This window comes from Mobula birostris, chromosome X (assembly GCF_030028105.1).
Source record: "Mobula birostris isolate sMobBir1 chromosome X, sMobBir1.hap1, whole genome shotgun sequence".
Classification (NCBI taxonomy): Eukaryota; Metazoa; Chordata; class Chondrichthyes; order Myliobatiformes; family Myliobatidae; genus Mobula; species Mobula birostris.
Genome location: NC_092402.1, coordinates 38,182,178 through 38,208,744, shown reverse-complemented (window position 1 = coordinate 38,208,744; position 26,567 = coordinate 38,182,178). Strand labels below are relative to the sequence as shown.

At 41.3% G+C, this 26,567-nt stretch overlaps 1 protein-coding gene across 1 annotated transcript; it reads right to left on the bottom strand.

The window, feature by feature from the left end:
- Positions 1 to 26,567, bottom strand: dusp3a (dual specificity phosphatase 3a). Its single transcript, XM_072248848.1, has 4 exons — positions 26,363 to 26,567; positions 25,966 to 26,215; positions 7,464 to 7,690; positions 1 to 3,490 (listed from the first exon to the last, which is right to left on the bottom strand). The coding sequence occupies exons 2-4, from the start codon at positions 26,085 to 26,087 to the stop codon at positions 3,291 to 3,293; spliced, it is 549 nt and encodes a 182-aa protein (XP_072104949.1). The 5' UTR covers positions 26,088 to 26,215; positions 26,363 to 26,567; the 3' UTR covers positions 1 to 3,290.

The window sequence follows — 26,567 nt, the reverse complement described above, 5'->3', positions numbered from 1 at the left end:
AAAGGCATAAAGTTAAAGATGACACATTTCTTCAATATTTTAAGCAAGAAAATTTTTTTATTTCCATCTTTTACAGTTTCAAAATAACAAAAAAGGAAAAGGGCCCAAAGCAATCAGTACTTAGTAACACCCCCTTTGGCAAGTATCACAGCTTGTAAACACTTACTGTAGCCAGCTAAGAGTCTTTCAATTCTTGTTTGGGGGATTTTCACCCATTCTTCTTTGCAAAAGGCTTCCAGTTCTGTGAGATTCTTGGGCTGTCTTGCATGTACTGCTCTTTTGAGGTCTATCCACTGATTTTCAATGATGTTTAGCTCAGGGGACTGTGAGGGCCATGGCAAAACCTTCAGCTTGCGCCTCTTGAGGCAGTCCATTGTGGATTTTGAGGTGTGTTTAGGATCATTAAGCTAGCTGGTGGCGTAGTGCCATTAGCGCTGGACTTTGGGGCGGAAGGTCCCAAGTTCGAATCCAGCCGGCTCCCGTGCATGCTTTTCATCCATGCTGGGTTGAGCATCGAGCTAGCAAATCGGCCTCGTAAAAAAGAAATTGCCTGCTACAGAAACATCAACAGCAAAAGGTTGATGGCCTATGCTCTCTTGTGAGTTTAAGGGCAATTTCTCTCTTTCTTAGGATCATTATCCTGTTGTAGAAGCCATCCTCTTTTCACCTTCAGTTTTTTTTACCTACGGTGTGATGTTTGCTTCCAGAATTTGCTGGTATTTAATTGAATGCATTCTTCGCTCTACCAGTGAAATATTCCCCGTGCTACTGGCTGCAACACAAGCCCAAGGCAAGATCGATACACCCCCGTGCTTAACAGTTGGAGAGGTGTTCTTTTCATGAAATTCTGCACCCTTTTTTCTCCAAACATATCTTTGCTCATTGCAGCCAAAAAGTTCTATTTTAACTTCATCAGTCCACAGGACTTGTTTCCAAAATGTATCAGGCTTGTTTAGACGTTCCTTTGCAAACTTCTGATGCTGAATTTTGTGGTGAGGACACAGGAAAGGTTTTCTTCTGATGACTCTTCCATGAAGGTCATATTTGTGCAGGTGTCACTGCACAGTAGAACTGTGCACCACCACTCCAGAGTCTGCTAAATCTTCCTGAAGGTCTTTTGCAGTCAAACGGAGGTTTTGATTTGCCTTTCTAGCAATCCTACGAGCAGTTCTCTCGGAAAGTTTTCTTGGTCTTCCAGACCTCAACTTGATCACCACCGTTCCTGTTAACTGCCATTTCTTAATTACATTACAAGCTGAGGAAACGGCTACTTGAAAACGCTTTGCTATCTTCTTATAGCCTTCTCCTGCTTTGTGGGCATCATTTATTTTAATTTTCAGAGTGCTAGGCAGCTGCTTAGAGGAGCCCATGGCTGCTGATTGTTGGAACAAGGTTTGAGGAGTCAGGGTATTTATAAAGTTTTGAAATTTGCATCACCTGGCCTTTCCTAACAATGACTGTGAACAAACCATAGCCCTAACAAGCTAATTGAGGTCTGAGACCTTGGTAGAAGTTATCGAAGAGCTCAAATCTCTTGGGGTGCCCAAACTTCTGCATGGTGCTCCTTTCCTTTCATTCACTCTAAAATTGCACAAAACAAAAATAATACACTAATCTTGCTTAAAACGTTGAAAAGAATGTTTCATCTTTAACTTTATGACTTTTGGAGATCAGTTCATCTTCTACTCACTTAACTATTCACAGTAACAGAAATTTTGACCAAGGGTGTCCAAACTTTTGCATGCCACTGTAAGGTAGTTTAGGTCATGCGAGATTCAGATGATGCCGGTAATATTAAAACACTGTTTATATGATAAAGTATTTGAACAACTGACAATATGAAAGGCATCGTATTGCTACAGTCTTGATAATGTACACTTTGAAGACACAGAAATAATTACAACAACTTGCAAATTCAAATTAGTTAACTATGGCCAGGACCAAAGCTTTTCTTCAATTTTCTTCAGCAGGACCATTAAGTATCCCTTCTAACCAACCCTTACAATATTCTATGCTGGAAACAAACCTTTCCAAAACTGACAAAGTAGCATATTGAGATATTGGTGGAGCTTTACCATAGTTAAAGGGATTAGATTCTCCAACAAACTTAAGTGTCATACTTCACAAACCATCAAATGGGGTCCGGGTTAGCGATATTACAAATACTCCTGGTTTGGACCTAATTTTTCACAGGATTGTTATAGTGATATTAGGATCAATGATTTCAGTTCAAGGACTTTAACAGAACATGACGAAGGGAACAAACTGCCTGCACAGTATTGATTAAATTAATGTTTTTATTACCATGCAGAGGAACATGTGCTTAGGCACATGCAAGTATGCAACATTTGAGAGGAAGGATTCTGAAGGGTTAGTCAAAATATTAATTAGTTTTCACCCCCTCAGAGGAACTAAAGGCAAATAGCAATAAGAACAGAAAATGCTGGAAGCACTTAGCGGGTCAGACACATTATTTGGAAAGAAAAGCAGAATTCTGGGACCCTTAGGTTTTTTGCCTTTCATTTACAGACAAGTGTAATTATCTAATGGCATCCTTGTATAAAGATGTATGGATAATTAATTTGATTTTTATCAATTCACACAGCAAAAACATGTCCGCCCCAAAATAGGGAAGAAAAGGGAACATCTGCAGTTCTGGGGATGATTAAATGGAGTTTGACACTGATCTACAATGTGCTAACTTGTCAATAATGTCAAACATTGCAGCAACCAAGTAAGGTGAACGACAGAAAGAGAGTTACATTTATATAGCACCTTTCCCATCCTTTATAAGGTGCACTATAGTCAATAAAGTACACCATTACAAAGCCACTGAAACGTAGGAAAATTTGTTTGCTTATAGTACTCAGTTGATAACTGCATCAAGCCCAACTAATTGAGCTAACTGCAAGACCTAGGCACTAAAACACTGGGATATTTCTAACAGATTCACATCATTAACTGTAACTTGGTACAGTAACTGAGCACAATAAATTAATTTTCCTGCATTACAATCCAAAACTATGATCCCAAAGACCAACACGCATCAACCCGAATCCAAGGGTCCTACTACATTTGGAGACAATGGAATTATGTGTTAAACATAATGCTGGGTCGCTGCTATCTTGACCTTTTCCTAAATTCCTTCAAAGTAAGTCAATCCCACTGAAGAAATTATTGAAACAATGAAACTTTATCCCAGCCCTAAATTCAACACACATTTGGTACACTGAAATCTCAGGTATCTATTAATTCTCATCAGGCACTGGCTACTTCCAAACTGGCTAAGACTAAAGTTTACCCTCCTTAACTAGTTTTTCATTTAATTGACAGAGTTGGCGCAAGAATCCATCATTTGGCCCAATCTCCCTTTTCTGACGGATGGTTATCAGAGCCGTTTTGACATCCATTTTGTGTCGCAGCATGAGATAAGCAATTACAAGAGTAGGCGAACGACTGTATCCTTCACGGCAATGCACAAACACTCGCCCTGGGGAGGAAGAACAGTGTACAATTAGCTGCTGATGCCCTGCAAGCGAACAAATCAGCATCTGCCAGTCAAACATAACACTGGAGGAATGGAACGGGTCAGGCAGCATCTACAGTGGGAAATAGGCAGTCAATGTTCCAGAATGAAACCCTTCATCTGGATTCCATTTCCTCCCATAGATACTGAGTTCCCCCAGCACTTTGTGTGTTACTTCAGATTCCAGCATGTGCAGTTTGTGCTGGAAGGGTGAACCTGCTCTTGTGCATTTTCAGTTGCTTTTCAATGTCCTACATCTTTCCTGTCACCCTTATTTTTTATATCAATTCATGCCTTTTCTTGCCGGAGCTGAGTTATTAAAAAGTCCGTTGAGCACAAAATGAAAATGCAACAAGATTGGCATTTCTGCAAGCTTGGTGTATGGTTTAAATCCCATGAACTTCAGAGTCAAACCATGTTTAATGGTGTGTGATCTTGCAAAATTCTACAAGTTAAAGGACTCTGAATAAAAGACCTGCTTTTAATACATAACTACCAAATGCACCATGAGTACTTTCTCTCCTCTCCCCCATTACCATACAACAGTATATATTAGTTTGGTACGAGTATTGTTCATTCAAGGGTAAACAAAACCAATCAACTGAGTAAGAAACAATATTTTTAGTTCATTTTCAGGACCTGGATATTGCTAGCAAAAGCAGCATTTATTGCATATCCCTAAATGCACTTGATAAAGTGGATATAAGCAACTTCCTTGAACTGCTGCAGCTCACAACGAAGCATGCCCTCTACATTGCTGGGTTGGGCGTTCCAGGATTTAAATGCAGTGGAAGGACCAGGGATGTACTTCCAAGTCAGGATACTGTGCAGTTTTGGAGGGATCCTGAAGGTGAGGAGATCACAGGAACCTGCAGCCCTTCTCAATTCTGATGGTGAGTCTGAGACGTACCTTAGAGTACTTTGTGCGAGTAACCGGAGTTCATTTTGAAGATGGTACGCTCTGCAGTCACTCTGTGCCTGAGGTGGAGGGAATGAATACTTAATATGGTTAATAAGGTGTTAGTCAAGTAGGCTGCTTTGCCCTTGATGATGTTGAGCTTCCTGAGATTTTCTGGCACTACGCTCATCCAGGTAAGTAGCAACGGCTCCATCACACTCTTTACTCGTACGTTGTAGATGGTAGAAAGGCCTTGTGATGTCAAGAAGCTCGTCACACATCACAAGAATTGTAACCACAGTGGTTATGTAACTGATCCAGCTGATTGTTAATGATGGCCCCAGAATATTGATGGCAATGGTAATGCCAATAAGTGCCAAGTGTTGGCAGTTAACCAGTGATCAATAACAAAAATATTGCTTGAATAATATCCAAACTACCTGCCAAATGAGTCCAGCTGGCCTTTTGCCTTAAACTTTTCAAATCCAAATCACTTTCCAGTTCACTTAGAATGGATCTGCACAAAAGAATGGCAGTGCTTTCCTTTAAAACTCAACATCTTCAGCCAAGCTACCAATATGGTGACCTCGCTGCAACTACAGAAAATGGTCTGAAAAAGCAAAGAAATAACCTCACTGCTCCAAAACCACTTAGAAGATTAAATATTGAACCTCACATGTTCTCCAATGACATAAATGGCTTTATAGGCCCATTGCATCCTAATTGAGACCAGTCATTAATCTAATCATTTGAGGCATATTTACTTGTAAGATTACTTCTTCAACATTGACAGGGAAAGATCACAGGCAAGTCTCATTCAGATAGCTGAAATATCTGTGGTGTATTCGTTTGTTGACCTTACTTGAAACAATAATTTACAGATTTCTCTGGTAAAATGCAAGTCATAAAAACAAAGTTATAAAAATATTTATAATTGCTCTCCGTTTAATCAGTGGTATACAGTGGTACTCTCTCTCTTTCCTCTACTTGAATGGATAGGACTGAATTTCCAGGGATGAATGAGGGGTTCAGAGTTTGCAAACCAGAACCGTCAGAGTACAAGGAGAAATGAGGCATTAAAATGTGCAGCTGCTAATCTCTTAGGTTGGAAGTGCTGTGCACATATCTTCCAGCATATTTTCTATTTTATTGCCTTGCTTATTGGTCCCAAATTCACAGTATTGACCTCTGAAGCATATTAGACAATTGAACCAACATTCAGGCTTACAAAATGCAAGTCTTAACAAAATGCAAAAATCTGCAGGTGGCATATATCTGAAATTAAAATAGAAATTTCTGGAAACACTCAACAAGCATGTAGATCTGTGGAGTAAGAAACAAAGGGCTCATGTTTTAGGTTCATGATCTTGTACAATGCTGATTATCTCCAGCGTTTTCTGTTTTTATTTGTGGCCTTACCAGAACCTACCTGCAAGCCCAAAACTGCACCTTAACAAAAAGTACCATATGGCTCTGAACTTCAATATCATCATGAAAATATTTGTGCTACAAATAAGCTCACATTATAATGCACTATGGGAATGGCATTGTTGTTCAGTGTTAATGTATCAACAAAGCCTCTTGATAGGCCTCAACTTCTTTGATTTCTTAATGTTGCACTGTACCTTTGCCAAATATCATTTGTATTTTATCTGCAAATTAGATCAAATAACTTTCAGGTAAGTTAAATTTAGCATACAGAGATGAATAATGGTCCCTTCCATTCTGTGATCAGTATTTCAGAATTCATCAACCTCCAAATCTTTTCCAGAGGAAATGCTGAACAGGTCATCAGAAAGTGGAGATCATTACAAGGTTACAGTTCAGAATTAAATAGCTAACATCAATCTCCATTATCTCCTAATGGTATTTATTATAAATTGCTGATGACCTATAGCTTTCAGATTCCCAATTTCCTTTTCCCTATTACTCAATTATTCCTATTACCATAAATTACAGAGCATTTTGAGACTGGAACTCTGCAGATATATCAACTTGTTGTCAATGCATAACACAGATGAATGATATTTCAGTGCCACCATACTGTTTTACATTCTGTTTAATTCAGTTCAATCCCTCAATTAATCTTGCTCCAAAATGCCAAGTATTAATAAATTATTTGCAAGGAAGAACAAAGGAATTTGATTTTTGCAAGATGGGAAGTGAAAGTACTTTTGATTCTGAATCAGTTAGTACACATGAAGAACAAATTTATTGTTGTTCCAGAGCATAAAATGCCCATCTCTAATTGTTCTTAAGCTAAGTCGCTTGCTTGGCTATATAAGTTAGGGGTTACCACAATCTTTTTCCCAGGGTCAGGAATCATGAACTAGAGGACATAAGTTTAAGGCGGGGAGGGGCAATTTAGTAGCAACCTGAGGGACATCTTACAAGATAGTGGCCAGTATATGGAATGAGCTGCCACAGGAAATGATTGGGGCAGGTACAATGACACCATTTGAAAGGGACATGATAGGAAAGGTATAGAGGCATATGGGCCAATGCAGGTAAGGGGGACTAATTCAGATGGAAATCCTGATTGGCATGCACCATGTGGGCTGAATGACGTTTTTTCCGTGCTGTATGACTCTCTGTCTCTAATGAACCATCCGGAGTCACAATTAACCCGTGCTGGGCAGTAAAGAGGGATTACCTCCCTCAAGAAATCAGGTTTTTAACTGATACTTCTTTTTATTCTACTCTTTATACAAATAACTTAATTAAATAAATTTAATTTATTTAGTTTTCCCTAGCTACCATAATGGATAGGGATTTTTTGAGGCAATATGTTGTAACTTCATACAGTACATCAATAATTTGGTGGACAACTGGCTTGTATTAGCAATTAGTTAGATGTAAGCCTACATGGAAGCTTGATTTTCTAATCGAAACTAAACTAAGCTAAGCTTGATTTTCCTTTTGAAAGAAAGATTAACCTAATGCTTTATATGGCAACAAGTTGTGCAGTTGAGATGACAAATTCACAGATAAAATAGCAAGTTATCTATAGTAACAGTTTAGCTACACACTTTGACTCACCATCCTTTTGTGCCAAGGCCTTGTCAATGAAGTCAGCAGCTTCTTCAAAATATGCACTCAGGTCAAATGCTTCTGTGTCGTTGGCTCTAATTCCATGGTATGTTATCCCTGACCCTGCGTAGAACTCCGCACTGGTGTTAACGTGCATGAATGAGTTGCCTTCTGCACTGTTCAACACATGTGTTATCCCCAATCGCTCTAACCTCATAAGATTTTGTGCAACAAATCTGAAAAATAAAAGATTAAAAAAATAGCCTTAGACTCTCAAAGGTTTTTGAAACTAATGTTGGAGGTCACAGCTCTGAACCGTCAGCTAGGGTTCCTTCTCCAGAGATGCCACTCGGTCTGCTGAGAAACTAACGGTCACAAGGCCATAGAAAAGTAGAACACAGAAACAGGCCATTTGGCCCATCCAGTCCATACAGAAGCCACTTAAACTGCCTGCTCTGATCAATGTGCACTGGGACCACTACCCTCCATACCCCCCACCATGCATGTATCTACCCAAACATCATTTAAACGTTGAAATCGAGCTCGCAAGCACCACTTGTGCTAGCAGCTCATTCCACACTCTCACCACCCTCTGAGTGAAGAAGTTTCCCCTCATATTCCCTTAAACTTTTCACCTTTCATCCTTAACCCATGACCTCAGGCTGCAGTCCCATCCAATCTCAGTGGAAAAAGTCTGTTCGCATTTACCGTATCTCCTCTCAATCTTCTACGTTCTAAGGAATAAAGTCCTAACCTATTCAATCGTTCCTTATAACTCAGGTACTCCAGTCCCAGCAATATCCTTGTAATTTTTCTCTGTACTCTTTCAACCTTTTTTTCACATCTTTCCTGTAGCTAGGTGACCAAAACAGCACACAATACTGCAAATTAGGCCCTGCCAATGTTTATACAGCTTCAACATAACATCCCATCTCCTGTATTCAATACTTTGATTTATGAAGGTCAGTGTAGCAAAGCATTCTTTGCAACCCTAGCTACCTGTGACACCACTTTCAACAAATGATGGGCCTGTATTCCCAGATCCCTTTGTTCTACCACACTCCTCAGTGTCCTACCGCTCACTGTATAAGACCCACCCTGGTTGATCCTACCAAAGTACAACAAAGGTCTATAATTTCCTGGTTTCTGTTTAGAACTTTTTTAAACAGCGGCACAACTTTGGCTGTCTTCCAGTCCTCCTGGTACCTCACCTGTCACTAAGGATGATTTAAATATCTTTGCAGGAGCCCTGGCAATTTCTGCACTTGCCTCTCAAAGGGTCCGAGGGAACACCTTGTCAGGTCCTGGTGATTTATCCACCCTGATTTGCCTCAAGACAGCAAACACCTCCTCCTCTAATCTGTATAGGATCCATGAAGTTGATACCTCTTCGCCTCGCTTCTATAGACTCTATGTCTGCTTCCCCAGTAAATACAGACACAAAATATTTATTTAAGATCTTCCCCCATCTCTTTTCGATTACCATTTTGGTCTTCCAGTGGACCAACTGTGTCCCTTACAATCATTTTGCTCTTAAAATATCTGTAGAATCCCTTAGGATTCTCTTTCACCTTGTCTGCTAAGCAACCACATGCCTTCTTTTAGCCCTCCTGATTTCTTTAACTATTCTCTTGCATTTCTTATACTCTGTAAGAACCTCATTTGTTCCTACCTGCCTATACCTGTTATGCAATTCTCTTTCTCTGAACCATGGCCTCAATATCTCTTGAAAACCAAGGTTCCCTACACTTGTTTTATTCTGACAGGCACATACAAGCTTTGTATTCTCAAAATTTCGCTTCTGAAGGCCTCCCACTTACCAAGTACACCTTTGCCAGAAAACAGCTGGACCCAATCCACACTTGCCAGGTCATTTCTGATACCATCAAAATTGGCCTTTCTCCAGTTTAGAATCTCAACCCATGGACCAGACCTATCTCTTTGCATATTTACTTTGAAACTAATGGCATTGTGGTTACTGAATGCAAAGTGTTCCTCTTTACATTCTGATGAAGGAAACTTTCCTGAACACATTTGCCAAACTCTATCCCACCTGTTCCTTTTACAGCATGGCAGTCCCAGTCCATATGTGTAAAGTTAAGCAACACACACAAAACGCTGGAGGAACTCAGCAGGCCAGGCAGCATCTATGGAAAAGAGTAAACAGTCAACATTTTGAGCAGAGACCCTTTGGCAGGACTGGAGAAAAAAAGCTGAGGAGTAGATGTAAAAGGTCAGAGAGTGGAGAGAGAAACACAAGGTAAAAGGTGAAACCTGAAGGGGGAGGGATGAAGTAAAGAGCTGGGAAGTTGATTGGTGAAAGAGATACAGGGCTGGAGAAGAGAGAGTCCAAAAGGAGAGAACAGAAGGCCATGGAAGGAAGAAAAGGGGGGGGGGGGGGGGAGAAGCACCAGAAGGATGGGCAGGCAGGAGATAAGGTGAGAAAAGGAAAAGGAGATGGGAAATGGTGAAGGAGAGGGGGAGTGGGGGGCATTATTGGATGTTCGAGAAACCAATGCTCATGCCATCAGGTTGGAGGCTACCCAGACGGAATATAAGGAGTTGTGCCTCCAACCTAAACGTGGCCTCATCGCAACAGTAGAGGAGGCCATGGATTGACATATGGGAATGGGAAGTGGAACTAAAATGGGTGGTCACTGGGAGATCCCACTTTTTCTGGTGGATGGAGCGTAAGTGCTCGGTGTCCGGTGCTCCTACTGTGGCCTCTTGAATATCGGCGAGACCCAACATAGATTGAGAGACTTCGTTAAGTACCTGTGAGTCATCTGCCAGAAAAAGCGGGATCTTCCAGTGGCCATCCATTTTAATTCCACTTCCCATTCCTATGTCAATCTATGGCCCCCTCCACTGTCATGATGAGGCCACACTTAGGGTGCAGGAACAACACCTTATATTCCATTTGGGTGGCCTCCAACCTGTTGGCATGAACATCGATTTCTCGAACTTCCAGTAATGCCACCACTCCCCCACCCCCACCATTTCCCATCCCCTTTTTCCCCTCTCACCTTATCTCCTTGCCCATCCATTGCCTCCCTCTGGCACTCCTCCCCCCTTTTCTTTCTTCCATGGCCTTCTGTCTCTTTCACCAATCAACTTCCCAGCTCTTTACTTCATCCCTCCCTCTCCACGTTTCCCTTATCACCTGGTGTTTCTCTCTCCCCTCCCCCACCTTTTAAATCTACTCCTCAGCTCTTTTTCTCCAGTCCTGCCGAAGGGTCTCAGCCCGAAATGTCGACTGTACTTTTTTTCTAGATGCCTCCTGGTCTGATGAGTTCCTCCAGCATTTTGTGTGTGTTGCTTGGATACCTTTCTTATTTCTCAGCTCCACCCATAATGTCTCACTAGATGAATTTTTCAGTCTGGCCTGACAAAGCACTGCCATGATATCTTCCCTGAGTAGTAATGCCAGCCCACTCCTTTAGTTCTGTTGCATCTAAAACAACGGAACCCCGGAATATTGAGCCGCCAGTCTTGCCCCTCCTATAATCAAGTCTCACTAATGGCTACAATGTCATACTTCCAGGTGTTGGTCTATACCCGAAGCTCAACTGCCTTTCCTACGATACTTTTTGAATTGAAATACATGCACCTCAGGATACTAGCCACACCATGCTCAATCTTTTGATTCTTGACTTTGTCGGGAGGTCTTACCAACATCTGTCTCCACAACCTCTCCATGAACTGTTCTGGCACTCTGGTTCCCGTCCCCCTACAACTCTAGTTTAAATCCCATCGTGCAGCACTAGCAAACCTTCCTGTTTAGGTGTAAACAATCACGTCTGTACAGATCTCACCTTCCCTGGAAGAGACCCCAATGATCCAAAGATCTTATGCCCTCCCTCCTACCCCAACTCCTTAGCCATGTGTTAAACTGTGTAAACTTCCCATTTCTGGCCTCACTAGCACGTGGCATGGGTAGCAATCCTGAGATCACAACTGCGGAGGTCCTGCCCTTTAACTTAGCATCTAACTCCCGGAACTTCCTTTGCAGAACCTTGTCACTTGTCCTACCCATATCATTGGTACCTACACAGACCACGACCTCTGGCTGTTCACCCTCCCACTTAAGAATGCTGAAGACTTGATCCAAAATATACTGGACCCTGGCATCCGGGAGGCAACGTACCATCCAGGAATCTTGTTCTTGCCCACCCTAACTACAAAATCCCCTATCACCACAACTCACCTCTTCTCCCTCTTTCACTTTTGAATCACAAAGTCAGATTCAGTTCCAGAGACCTGACCGCTGTGACTTTCCCCTGTTAGTTCATCCCCCCGACAGTATTCAAAGTGATGCACCTGTTGTTGAGGGGGATGGCATAGGGTTACTCTGCAATGGCTGTTAAACCCTTTCCCCCTTCTGACTGTCACCCAGTTTCCTGTGTCCTGCACCTTCAGTGTAACTACCTTCCTATATGTCCTATCTATCACTCCCTCAGCCTCCCGAATGATCTGGAGTTTATCCAGTTCCAGCTCCAACTCCTTAATGTGGAGTGTTAGAAGCTGCAGCTGGATGCACTTCTCACAGGAAGGCAGGGAGACACTGGAGGTCTCCCTGTTTTCCTACATCCTGCAAGAGGAGCATTCCACTACCCTGCCTGGCATCTCTGCTGTTCTAACTGAGCAAGTGTAAAGAAGGGGAGGGGAGAGAACCTCCACCTACAGCTTTTTTTTGTCATCTCTGACTGAAACCTCCCCTCACTGAATCCTCAAAGAGCTGAAGCCTCAAAATCTCCACTCTAACTCTGCCCACTCCAACAATGGCCACTCTGCTTTTCCAGCCTTACTTTAATTTGTTCTTGTCAATCAAACCCAAGCACTGATTGGCCCCTGCTCAAAGCTCCAGAACTGCTGCAAGTTGCTGTCTTTTCTACTTGATCAGCAAAGATTCTAAAGTCTTCTGGTTTTGTTGTACATGTTCCAATCTACAGTACTTAGTCTTTAAAAATTACTTACTGACAGGCTTAACAGGTGAAACAAAATTGCCCCACAGTCAAAATATCCGCCTCATATGTTTGCTAATTCCACTGCACTGGATTGGATTCTACACTAATTAAAATTTACTCCAAATTGCCATAATAGCAGCATTAACTGAAATTGTGTTTGCCATTTGGAATATTTTTATTTCCATGTGTTTTGAAAGGGTGAAAGGAGCAACTTCCATAAGGCTTCCTGATAAGACCTGAGGTTAACTCTATCCTCAGATGCTGCCTGACCTGCTAGGTACTTACAATCCATTCAGTTTACATTTTGCTTTTTTTTAAACTTTTGAAAGAGAAATGAATAAACACTTAAAATGGAGAAATTTGCAGGGCTGTGGGTAAAGAGCATGGAAGTGGAGTTAATTGAATTTGCCAGAGTTACAATAGTAGAAATCATTCCCTTTTGCCCTATACAATCCCATCGTAGAATTAGCTATAAAAAATATGACAGAAATGTGAAAGTACTGTTTAACCGAGAGACAATTACCATCCAGTTGTGAAATGAGTCCTTTGGCTCTCCAACTGGCCTGTGCTGTGGGGATGAATGTTTTAAGCAGACAACTGTATAGGGCAGGAGATGGAACAGCTGGAAGCAAGAGACCATTGAACAGCACCTCTAGATTTTACTCTACTGCCTCAAGTATTTACAGAAATAAGTAAAGATGAATTACAAACAGAACCAAAATACTACTAAAAGCAAACAATACTAGAAACATTCAGAGGACCAAATGGAGAGAGGGGGGGAAAAACACCTCAGCATTTCCTTTAATTAGAGATTCTCAGGAAGTGGTATTTGGTATAATGCATTGTCATCCTCTTTTATTTTCTCTCTCTCTGAACTTGTTTGCAATCTTTAGCAAACCAACATCACCCTCTCTCATTTGACACTAATATGAGTGAATTATATTTTTATTGCTCCCCCATCTATCACAGACATTTCTCTTTGCTCACCTGACCCTTTCCCCCTTCAATGCAACCTAAAGCAAGCCTGTTTTCCCAGTGCATTCAAAAGGCCATCATTCTGAAACGTTAACTCAGTCTCATTCTCCATTGATGCTGCCCAATGCTTAGAGTTTTCTGAGTTTATTTCACAGCTATAACATCTGTAACTTTTTGCTTTTTAATTCAAATACTATAGATGCAAGACATCTGAAGCCAAATCAAATATTCAACATATCAGGCTGCATCTGCAGCAAGTAAAACAGCTTTAAAGTCAATGACATTTCATTAAAACCGGGCAAGGTTGGAAGGAAAACAAGGTTACGTTGCAGAGTAAGGGCGAGAGATGGAGTACCACTTCCCTAGTAATGCTCCCCAACTCTTTCTATGCTGCATTGACGACTGCATTGGTGTTGCATCAGGCACTCTTGCTGAGCTCATCAATTTCATCAACTTTACCTCCGGCGCTACAGTAGCGTAGTGGTTAACACGATGCTATTACAGCTCAGGGCTTACCGAAGTCTGGAGTTCAATTCCGACACCATTCTGAGGAGTGTCTGTACATCCTCCCCAAGGAATGCATGGGTTTCTCTGGGTCCTCCAGTTTCCGCCCACACTCCAAAGGTGTACAGGGTAGGTTAATTGGTCATTGTAAATTGTCTCTGATTTGGTTAGGGCTAATCGGGTTTGTTGGGGGTTGCTGGGCATGGCTCAAAGGGCCAGAAGGGCCTATTCTGCATTGTATTGCTAAATAAATATATCTCTGTCTCCACTTAAGACTGCTGAATGCAGCTCATTACCTAATAGGAGCAAGGAACCACTGCTTCACCTTAAAGCATTGTTATGTAGCCCTGGATGACAGGAAAGGAAGGGGTAAAAGCCAGATTTTGCATTTCCTGCATTTGTGGAGAAAGGTGCCACGGGAAACAAGAGTGGGTGTCAGTAGTAATGAAAAAGCTAAAATGTCCAAGCAGAAATGATCCCTTTGGAATTTTGAAGGGCGGTGGGGGGGGGAAGGGGAGACAGGAAAATTTGGACAGAGTTACTAAATGGTGTGTTAGCTAAAGTGAAGTACCAAAGTAAACTTGGGATAATTATTTCCCCAGTTTGCAGCATCAATCCAACCCTTCAAATGCATTCATTTTGGTTTTACTCTTTGGCAGAGTTTCAACTAGAATTGAAAAGCAAACAATTGCAGATGCTGGAAACCTGAGATATAAAGCAGATTCTGGAAATACTGTACTCAGTATGTTAGGCGGCACCTGTCGAAAAAGAAACAGCCAGTGTTTCAGGCCGATAACCTTTTGTGAGACCTTGATAATAAAAGCAAAATGCTAGAGACACACAGTATTTTGGCAAACTTTGCTAGAACTTTGATAATGCTGATTTTTCTTTAACATCACAGGAAGCAAAACAGAGAACTGACCAAACTTGTCCCTGCCCTTATATTCCCTACACAAGCGATCACAGCTTTTGTTGCCAAATGAAAGCATGAAATTCAGATTATTCTACCTTATCAATTAAAAGGAGGGTAATTAAGTATGACCATATTAGTCAAACTGTAAAAAGATCCACTGACTAAACCAGTAGTACAAGTACACCCAGAAGAGGCAGATCATCAAAAATACTGCACATCACTTGCTCAGTTCTGCAGTACCAACTATTACCTTTAATTAATACATCTTAATTATTACATTCACTTTTCACCTTGTACAAGATTTCTATTGTAACTTATATGAATCCCTGATTATAAATCTATAATTTGTACACATTCACCACAGAAATTGAATGTAACTCCTTCATGACTATTTCGGTAATAACTAATCCATAGTTTTTAAAAAGTATGAAACAAATATAAATCTTTGTCTTTTTTTAAACTTGCGGATTATTCAGGACCTAGGCATTTCTGGCCTATGCCTAAACGCCCTTGAAAGGATGGGGGTGAACTATTGCTGTCCTTCATGGTGCTTCTGAGATGGGGGTTACAGGATTTAGACCTAATGAGATAAAGGAATGTCAACATACTGTATTTCTGAGTCAAGATGGTATATGGCCTCCAGTCTCCATTGTGATAAGATGGACTCTTGACCTCACCTCATTATGGCCTTGCACTATATTGTCTGCCAGCACTGCACATGCTCTGTAACTGTGACATTTTATTCTGCTTTTGTTTTTCCCTTATACTATCTCAATGCACTGTTGTAATAAAATGATCTGCAAGGACGGAATGCAAACCTAAGTTTTCACTGTACCTCAGAACATGCAACAATAATAAACCAACTTACCAAGATGTAGATGGTAGTGCTGTCATCTGCCCGAGTCCTTGGTGATGAAGGGTGCAGGTTTTGGGAGATGCTGTTAAAGTTGTCTGGGTGAGTCGCTGAAATGTGTCTTGTAACTGGCACATGCCACAGCCACTCTGCTTCAGTGGCGGAGGGAATGAATATTCAGGGTGGTGAATGAGGTGGGCTGCTATGTCCTGGAAATGTGAAGCTTCTTCAGTTTTATCCCCACTGAATTCATTCAGGCAAGTGGAACACTTTTCATCACACTCTAACTTGTTGAGTGCAAATGGTGGAAAAACACTGGGGTGTCAGGAGGTGAATCACTCTCCACAGCATACCAGATTTCTGATTTGTTCTTTAACCACAGTATTTATGTGGTTCATCCAGGTAAGATGTTGGTTAATGGTGACCACTAGGACTTTGATGGTGAGGACTCAGCCATGGTAATGCTGAATTTACTTAGTACATCTACTTTCTTGTCCCTTAACTTTCTCCTCTTCAGGTAGTACCTTATGCTTACACACAGACCAAGGACATCAGAAGGTCTTCAATCTCTCAGTCCAAAGTGAGCTTTTTTCTTAAACACAAGAGAATCTGCAGATGCTGGAAATCCAAAGCAATACACACAAAAAGCTGGAGAAACCCAGCAGGTCAGGCAGCGTTTATGGAGGGGAATAAACAGTCGACATTTCGGGCCGAGCCACAGCATCGGCCATTTATTCCCCTCCATAGATGCTGTCTGACCTGCTGAGTTTCTCCAGCATTTTATGTGTGAGCCTTTTCTTTCTGTTGGTAGTGAACAAAAGGAGGCTTCATCTGGAGGACAGGAAAATTTCAAATGTCACTCCACTTTTCAAGAAGGGAGAGAGGCAAAAGAAAGGAAATTATAAGGCAGTTAGTCTAATCTCTGTGGTTGGGAAGATGTTGGAGTCAATTATTAAGGATGTGGCTTCAGGGTACTTGGAAGCACATGATAAAATAGGCCAAAGTCGGCATGGTTTCCTTCAGGGGAAATCTTGCCTGGTAAATCTGTTGGAATTCTTTGAAGAAATAACAAGCAGGATAGACAAAGGAGAATCAGTGAATGTTGTGTACTTTGTTTTTCAGAAGGCCTTTGACAAAGTGCCACATGAGGCTCCTTAACAAGTTAAGAGCCCATGGTGTTACAGGAAAGATATTAGCCTGGATAGAGCATTGGCTGATTGGGAGGCAAAGAGTGGGAATAAAGGGGCCCTTTTCTGGTTGGCTGTCGGTGACTAGTGGTGTTCCACAGGGGTTTGTGTTGGGACAACTTCTTTTTGAGTTATATGTCAATGATTTGGATGACGGATTTGATTGCTCTGTGGCCAAGTCTGCGGACAATATGAAGATAAGTGGAGGGGCAGGTGTGTTGAGGAAGTAGAGAAACTACAGAAAGGACTTAGACAGATTAAGAGAATGGGCAAAGAAATGGCAGATAGAATACAGTGTCGGGAAATGTATGGTTATGCGCTCTGGTAGAAGAAATAAAAGTGTAGCCTATTTTCTAAATGGAGAAAAAAATTCAAAAACCTGAGGACTTGTGAGTCCTCATGCAGGATTCTCTAAAAGTTAATTTACAGGTTCAGTTAGTGGTGAGGAAGGCAGATGCAATGTTAGCATTCATTTCGAGAGGACTAGAACATAAAAGAAAGAATGTAATGTTGAGGCTTTATAAGGCACTGGTGAGGCCTCATTTGGAGTACTGAGAGCAGTTTTGGGCCCCTTATCTAAGAAAGGATGTGCCAACGTTGGAAAGAGTTCAAAGGAGGTTCACAAAAATGATTCTGAGATTGAAAGGCTTATCACATGAGGAGCGTTTGATGGCTCTGAGCTGTACTCAATAGAATTCAGAAGAATTAGGGGGGAATCTCATTTGAGTGTTGCAAGGCCTCGATAGAATGGACGTGGAGAGGATGTTTCCTATGTTGGGGGAGTATAATGGCGAAGGGCACAGCCTCAGAATAGAGGGATGTCCAGTTAGAACAGAGATGAGGAATTTCTTTAGCCAGAGAATGGTCAATCTGTGGAATTCGTTGCCACAGGCAACTGTGGAGGCCAAGACATTGGGTATATTTAAGGCAGAAACTGATAAGATTCTTCATTAGTCAGGGCATGAAGGGAAATGGGGAGAAAGCAGGAGATTGGGGCTAAGAGGGAAATGGATCAGCCATGATGAAATGACGGAGCAGACTCGATGGGCCAAATGGCCTAATTCTGCTCCTATATCTCGTGGTTTTATCGTCTACACGAGCTTGAAGATTAAAAGATTCAAGATTCAAGTATATTTATTTTCAAAGAATGTATAAATTATACACCTTGAGATTTATTTGCTTACAGGCAGCCACAAAGCAAGCAAACAAAAGCAAAGTATTAATTATCAACCTCCTCAAGTTAGGACAGCAGAGTGGTGCAGTTATCAGAGCTGCTATTTCACAGCTCCAGCCACCTGAGTTTCATCCTGATCGCTGGTGCTGTCTACGTGGAGTCTGCATGTTTACTCTGAAGGGTCCTTCAATTTCCTCCCACAGCCCAAAGAAGTGCATGCTAGTTATTCATATAGCTACTGTAAAATACCACTTACTAAGTGGATGGTGGGAGATCAGTCAGTGCAGATCAGTAATAGCATCTTCTTGACGACAATCAACACAGGCACACATCCAGGGTGCATGCTTAGCCCACCACTCTACTCTCTCTGCACTCATGACTTATGACTAACTACAGTTCAAATGCCATCTAAATTCACCAAATGACACCGTTATTATTGTTAGACTCTCAGACGGTGATGTGGAGGCACACAAGAGTGAGACAGACAGATCAGCTAGTTGAATGGTGTGCAATAACAATTTTGCATTCAATGTCAGCATAGTCAAGAAATTGCATGTGAATTTCAGGAAGGAGAAACCAGGAGAATGCACACCAGTCCTCACTGAGGAGTCAGTGGTGGCAAGGCGAGCAGCTTCAAGTTTCAAGTTCTGGAGGGGGGGGGGGTCAACAGCTCAGAGGATCTATCTTGGGCTGAATACGTTGATGGAATCATGAGAAAAGCATGTCAGCAGCTGTACCTCATTCGGAGTTTTGGGAGATTTGTTATGTCACCGAGGACTCTTGCATGTATGGTGAAACAGCCATTCTGACTGGTTGCATCACCGCCTGGTATGGAGCCTACAATGTGCAGGATCAAAAGAGGTTTCAGAGGGTTCTTGGCTTAGCAGTTTCGTGGCCTCAACCCTCTCCAGAGGTGGCATCCATCATTAAGGAACATCACCATACTGGACATGCCCTCTTCTCATTACTACCACCAGGAGACAAGAGCCTGAAGATCCACACTCAACATTTTAGGAACAGCTTCTTTCCCTATGCCATCAGATTTCTGAATGATCCACGAACACTACCTCTTTTGCACTATTTATTTTTTCCGAACTTACAGTAATTTTTGCTACATGTCTTGCACTGTACTGCAACCACAAAACACTCACAACATATGTCAGTGATAATATACCTGATTCTGACTCTGTTGTAGAAATAGATTACAGTGAAAACTAGTGGGGAAATGGGATTGGTTAGTGAACTGGCACAGACTCAATGGGCCCAATGGCTTTGTGAGGAAATATAAGATACAGACAGTAACAGAGTGGCCAGTCTTAGCTGATCACATTCGATCAAATATACAACAGGCAGCATTCTACACTTGCATTAACAGGGAGCTTACCTTTGTTTCAATAACTAAAAAGTATAATAAGGACAAACAGCAAGTGAAATTTTTTTTGAATTTTTTTTCTAAAAATCATTGGATTCTGTGACGGTAGGAGGTGCCTGAAGTCTGTCCGATGACAGCATACCTCAGCTTTTCCCTGGACTACTCTGCAATGTGACATGCTGAGTGATTATTCAATGTTTTTCAAGACTTTTTCCAAAGGTTTACATTTGCAAATTGTACAAAATTGTGCAAAACTGCAAGAGTCCGGAAAAGTCAGGCATGTTTAACAGCCTCTCCAGAGATGATCTGCCTGCTCACCAAGTGGTCTGCGCTCTCACAAACAGTGCAGCAAACCAGCAGCTGTCTGCCACTGTGAACTGACGTGATTTCTATAATTAGCTGTGTATGTTCCCGGCAGATGTAGCATTTCACTTGGGCCATATTACTGTTATTAATAAGTAAATGAATCTGACCACACTTTAAAATCCTACTACATTCCTTTCTAATGAACTGTTTAATTTGAAGTAAATTTCAGCTGTAATAAATGCAACAGTACTAAAGAAGATATACATACAAACATGAATTCATGTTGAAATCATTGTAATAAAGAGCAGAATAAACCATATGACCTTGAAAGGAATATTTCAACATGCAAATACTCTTAGGTGGTCCTAAAAATAAAATGACTTAAAAAGCATCAGAAATAATCTTCTTGTTTATGAGTTCCATCTCAGCAAGGCATCCAAGAATGATTACTTGCCCCATAAAGAAATTACATTAGTGTAAATGGGTGGTTGAAGGTCAGTATACACTCAGTGGCCACTTTATTAGGTACACCTGTACACCTGCTTGAAATGTAAATGCTTGTTAATGTACTTTGATAATAAATTTACTTTGAAATATCTAATCAGCCAATCATGTGGCAGCGACTCAAGGCATAAAAGCATGCAGTCATGGTCAAGAGGTTCAGTTATATTTCAGACCAAACATCAGGATGGGGAAGGAAATGTAATCTAAGTGACTTTGACCATGGAATTATTGTTGGTGCCAGAAGGGGTGGTTTGAATATCTCAAAAACTGCTGATCTTCTGGGAATTTCATGCACAACAGTCTCTGGAGACTTTTACCAAAGGTTTATGTTTGTATATTGTACAAAATTGTGCAAAACTACAAGAGTATGAACGTCCAGTTAGCGGCAGTTCTTTGGCCGAAAATGCCTTGTTCATGAGAAAGGTCAGAGGAGAATGGCCCAGACTGGTTCAAGCTGACAAGAAGGTGACAGTAACTCAAATAACCACAAGTTACAACAGTGGTGTGCAGAAGAGCATCACTGAACACACATGTCAAAACTTGAAGTGGATCAGCTACAGCAGCAAAAGATTACAAGCATACACTCAAAGGGCTGAAGGGCTGTTTCAATGCTGTACCTCTCTGTGACTTGTTGCCTCAAAGTGCCAGTTTTCATTGATTTTACCAATTAAAATTTTGTAGCAATGAATCTATCTCTATTTCCCCTTGAATTGTACACTAAGTATCATTCTCTAATGAGAAGTTTGACTATCCAAGTCACTTAAAAGTGCAAGGGTGAAACGTGTTTCTTAAGCTAAGGCTAAGTTCTGTGAAGAAGCTGTGAGGTGAAAGATTCTTGCCCGTAACCCATTCATCCAGCATGTCCTTTTGAATAAACAGCAACCCGGTCAATGAAAGCCACCTTCCCACAGGTTGTGGGAAATGAAGTGAATGCGGGTCACCAATGGACTGAGAGTTCCAGAATCACACTGATTGGCATCAAGAATCATGTTCCAACCCTCATTTTCATTTTCTGATTTTATGTGTGATATAAAGAGCCCTAGAAAAAACATGCTAAGGATTCATTTGTACATATCAAACAGGCTACTGTTTATGGGATAAAGCAAAGGTCAAGCTACTGGACTCACTTTGTGATGAACTACGCATACCCAACTCAAACAAGCAACCAATAATACCCTCCAAATCAGTTTGTTGAAAGCAGACAAGTTCTTCAAGCTCTGTATCTATGTCTTCATGAAGAACAGATTTCTTCTAACTATTCTTCTATTGTCTTCTAACTTTCCACTGTATGTAATTAAGTCACCAAGTAACCTTAATACATAATTATTTGTAGCTCAAACCAATGTATGTATATGGAAAGATCCAAAGGTGAAACCTGTTTACTGACAGAATTCTATTAATATAGGATTTTCGAAGTAAACTAGTTTTTTGGTATTTTATCAGAGGCAAAAGCATTTCTGCGCAAATGTGATTATTTAGATCTCATTCTATCCATTAACAATGATGCAGTAACATACAAAAGTGAGTTAGAACATGGCTAGGTAAATGACAGACGCACCATATCAACCACAATTAATGTTTCTGATGAAGAAATCTGGTGAGGAACTTTTCACAACGGTCACTATCCGTTATTCCTCATATCAGCTTTTCTCCAATGTCAGAGATGGTGTGAAGATGCCTATACATAATTTGCAGACGCCAGGACATTTGGGCCTATTTTTATTCTGTGAAAGACGACCCGACACAGTAATTCAGCTGTGCTACAGCTAAAATAAATTGCAATCTGTACACATTCTGTCTCCTATGTACCGACGTCCCCTCCAGTGTCTTGTTTTACCTCAAAATCCAAAATTCAATGGTATTGTGAGTTATAAATTGCATACAAAACTAACACGAGTTACTTTCTGTTGAAATAAATTATACTCTTTCATTTGCTCCACTCTACAATCAGATCATGACTCCACCTGCGATGCGTAATCCTTGCTACACTCTCATTATAGAAATCTGTCCACGTGCCTATTTCACCTTCACAGATTACAACTGACACAGCATCTATGGCATGTTGTGGACAAGGTTCCAGGTTTCCACTTAGCACTGTGTAAAAACGTATTTTCTGTTTTCTCCCTTCCACTTACTCAAGGTATTTATCAAGGATCCCTCCCATCTGTCCTACAATCTCTTTGACCCCCTACCATCAAGCAGGAGGTACCACAGCATTAGGGCAAGAACTGGGAAACAGCTTCTTCCCCCAGTCCATGAGACTACTGAACTCTCTGCCACCAACCACCTCTCATTACGTATGAAGCGCCAGTAGTAGTACTGCCTACTTTTTTAACTTGTGTCGTAAATGTACCTGATGCTAAATGTCAATCTTCTGGAATATATTTATTATTTGTTAATTTATTTTTGGTAATATTACCTTATGTGTTGTGTGTGAGTCTTAAGTACTATTTTGTGCACCTTGGTCCAGAGGAACATTGCTTCATTTCACAGTATATGTGTATACAGTTGAAATGACAATGAACTTGAACTTCTTGGTGTTGACTCTGTGTTCAGACACTATGGCTTCTCAATTGCAATGAGCTAATAATTTGCCCCTTTGTTCCATATTCTCCAGCCAGAAGAAATGGTTTATTTTCATTTACTCTATGAAAGCCTTTGATTTCCATTGGTAGAGCCGAATTTTATGCAATTATCTTAAAATTCAACCACTTAAGACCAAAAGACATAGGAGCAGAATTAGGCCATTCAGCCCATCGAGTCTGCTCTGCCATTCTATCATGGCTAATTCCAGATCCCATTCAACTCTATACATCTGCCTTCTCACCATAACCTTTGATGCCCTGACCAAATCAGGAAACTATCAATTTTCACTTTAAATATACCCACGGACTTGGCCTCCACCGGAGTCTGTGGGAGACCATTCCATAGATTCACTACTCTCTGGCTAAAAAAAAATCCTCCTTATCCCCCCACCAGAGGAAACATCCTCTCCACATCCACTTTATCAAGTCCTTTTAACATTCAGTAGGTTTCAATAAGATCCCAGACATCCTATCCTGCAAAAACTCATTTCAGGGAGGTAACGCCATCAGTTTGCGGGAGACTCCGGGAACTTCCGGGAGAGGTGGGATGTCTGCAATAGAGTAGCTCCTTAGCAGCTAGTTTAAATAATGTTAGCTATGCTAATGAATGAATGACACCTGTTAAACTCACCTCAACATGTCTTTTACAGTCTTAACCCACCATGGGCAATAGAAAAGTCACTGTTGCAAACAGTGCAGCGAGCAACACTCATTATTTTTGACCCCTATTAGGCAGAGGTACACTTTAGTGTAGTCTGGGGTGACGTACGTTTTATATTTTCTTTTTCTGGAACATTCTGCCATGGCGTGCTCTCACACACTCTCTCTCTCTCTCTCGCAAAAATCGATTTCCGGGATATTGTATATAATTTACAGGCATCAGGGAGCCACTATCAATATGCGGGAGGCTCCCAGAACATCCAGGAGGGGTGGGATGTCTGAGATCCCCACACTAAATTCCAGTAAGTACAGGCCCAAAGCTGCCAAACGTTCGTCATATGTTAACCTTGTTAAGACCTTGAAAGCAATTTCAATTGGAAGTTCTTCACTATCCTCACTGGAACTTGTTAGACTATATATTAAATATAGCACATCACCAAAATTCCAAGCACCTTCTGAAAGAAATTGATTTAATGCATGAGTAATGATGACAAATTCACAACTGTCTCATAGGCAAAAAAAATCTTCTTAAGGAAATGCATGAGAAAAGAACACTGTTTGCACTTGGAAAATAAAGTTGTTTTAACACTGCTTCTATGTGTGCTAAATATAATCTGACATCATTACGTGGTTACTGTGCTTACTTCATCAGTCCTTCCTGAAGGTAACACCTTGGCTGAGAGACTACCCACTTAAAAGGTCAAGAATCATGTTACTGACCTTGTGTTTATTTTATTATTTAAAACCATTACTGCAAAAGAAGTCACAAAATTTACAGAACACTGCATGGTGCTTATTTTGATGCAAATCCTGTGGCATTTTTGAAAATACTGTTTTGGCCAAAGAGTGGGTACTTTATAGACAGATCTTCATGAACTTCTTCCCAAGGTCAACCCAGTGTGGTTTTCTCACCCGTTGTTCAAACGCAGGACATGGAAAACTGTGAGAGAATGTCCCTCATAGAACTGCACAGCACAGAAACAGGACATTAGGTCCACCTCGTTCATGCCAACCATGATGTCTATCTATGCTAATCCTACTTGCTTGCAACAGGTCCATACCCTGATACTTTTCCAATCTGAATTCCTCTCCAAAAGCCTTATTGATTTATTTAGAGATACAGTGCAGAACAGGCCTTTCCGGCCCAACGAGCCGCACCATCCAGCAACACGCCTATTTAACACTAGCTTAATCACGGTGACCAATTAACCTACTAACCGGTACATCTTTGGACTGTCTAAGGAAACCGGAGCACCCGGAGGAAACGCGTGGTCAAGGGAGAACGTGCAAACTCCTTACAGACAGCACCAGAATTGAACTCTGAACTCCAGAATGCCCAGAGCTGTAATCACTCCATGCTGACCGCTATGCTACTGTGGCACATTCTAAATGTTGTATCTCCACTTAGCAACCACACTTCAAGCCAAAACCTCACTTGTAGTGCACATACAAGAGTTGTATTGAGGCCAAAGTGCACAATAAAATTTATGATTTGTTGAATTAATGTTCTAATATTATCTTGCTTTTTCCTTTAGAAGTCCGGCGGGACCATTACAATAAATGACTAGGTTACTTAACTGTTCTGGCTGTGTTCAATCCACCACTCTATATTTTCTCAAAGGGTCATCAAGTAATAATGAGGTCTGCCCAGGCACACCAATCCCATCACCACCTCCCCTTACAACCTCTCTTCTCCCAAAGAACATCACCCAAGAAAGAGAGAAAAACGATAGCGTCAACATCAGGTCAGGGAAATGAACATAGACCTGGACTTAGCCGTCTACCACCTTTTTGAAAAGATCATAATAAAGTTAGTAAAGACTTCACCATACTAGATAACTTGTGTTTCACTGCACAGCCATTTTATTTGCAATATAGCATTTGAAGGTTGCAGGTGGACCTTCGCCTGAGGCTGCATTTAGACTGTGAAATCAGTTGACACCTTCATTATATGTATAAAAAAATCAACATTGTTGCAACTTTCATCCGTTCCTCGATAGCAACAGGGCAGGCTGTAAACTAAACACGACGTATAATTTTGCTCCTCTCGTATAATCCAGAAATCCATTTCACAGAGGTAAGTCGAAGCTTCGATATCCAGAAAAAAAGGTTACGTGCACTTAAAAAATTCTAACACCACGTTTTAAAAGAATTACAATAATTTATATCTAATGCACATTTTTATTTACGTAATTACTAGGCATGGTACATATATAATGTATTTTGTATACGTACACAGATTCGCACGCATATTTCACAGGGCCACAGACACAGCAGATAAAATGTAAGCAAATCGTTGGGATCAATTATCAACTGCCAGTAATCAACTAATATCTCAAAGGCTAGAAACGGTGTTTTAAAGAAGCTTAAAAAACAGCCGGCAAGCGTGATCAGCAATCTCATTCAGATCAATGGAACCTACAATCGATTTACTAATGAGAAAACTAAGAGTGGGAGGGAGAGTGGTTGCAATGCTTCAAGTGTGCAGCAAGCAGTAAATAAAATACTTACGCATTGCCCACATATATTCTGGAGTAAACTTCATTGCAGTGCTGGGCTGGGAGGCTGTAAAAGCCACTGTCGTTTGCTAGAAGCTCGTTGAGTTCCTCTACCATCAGCCGGTGCTCTGACATGGTCCGTGGCTGCTGCTGGTCGCACTAGGGACAGCGTTGCTCCTGAACAGGCTGCACGCAGGGAGATGGTTTATTTTCCACAAATGTTGTTTGCAATCCTACCGCTGTCAAACTTCCTGCACCTCCCGCTGTCAGATACAAAGGATGGGCGAGAGAGAGGGTTGGGGGCGGGGGAAGAAAAGAAATACCAAAAGAGATAATCAGCCTTTGCCAGCCACAACAACAACGCCTTTCCCTCGCAGTCACCCACACACACGCGCGCAGGCCACACATACCAATCCCACGGACTACATCTAATGAAAATGCGAGGCTGCAGCAGCCCGCTCCAACCGCCGGGCGTTCAGCTCTACATTCGCCACACACCGAAGCTCTATGCACCCCTTCAAGAACGTAACAAACTTTGTGGCGTGGCCACCAAGGGAGGAGGAGAATGCCATTTGGATGTTTCCGACTGATAGTGTCAGTGGAAAAGGGCGGGGA

Bases quoted from the DNA above. Each gene is read 5' to 3' on its own strand.
- dusp3a (XM_072248848.1), bottom strand. From the start codon at position 26,087: ATGTCAGAGCACCGGCTGATGGTAGAGGAACTCAACGAGCTTCTAGCA. The intron at 7,691-25,965 runs GTAAGTATTTTA...TTTATTTTTCAG, and splicing joins AGAATATATGTGGGCAATGC to ATTTGTTGCACAAAATCTTA. The intron at 3,491-7,463 runs GTGAGTCAAAGT...CTTCCTCCCCAG, and splicing joins GGCCTTGGCACAAAAGGATG to GGCGAGTGTTTGTGCATTGC.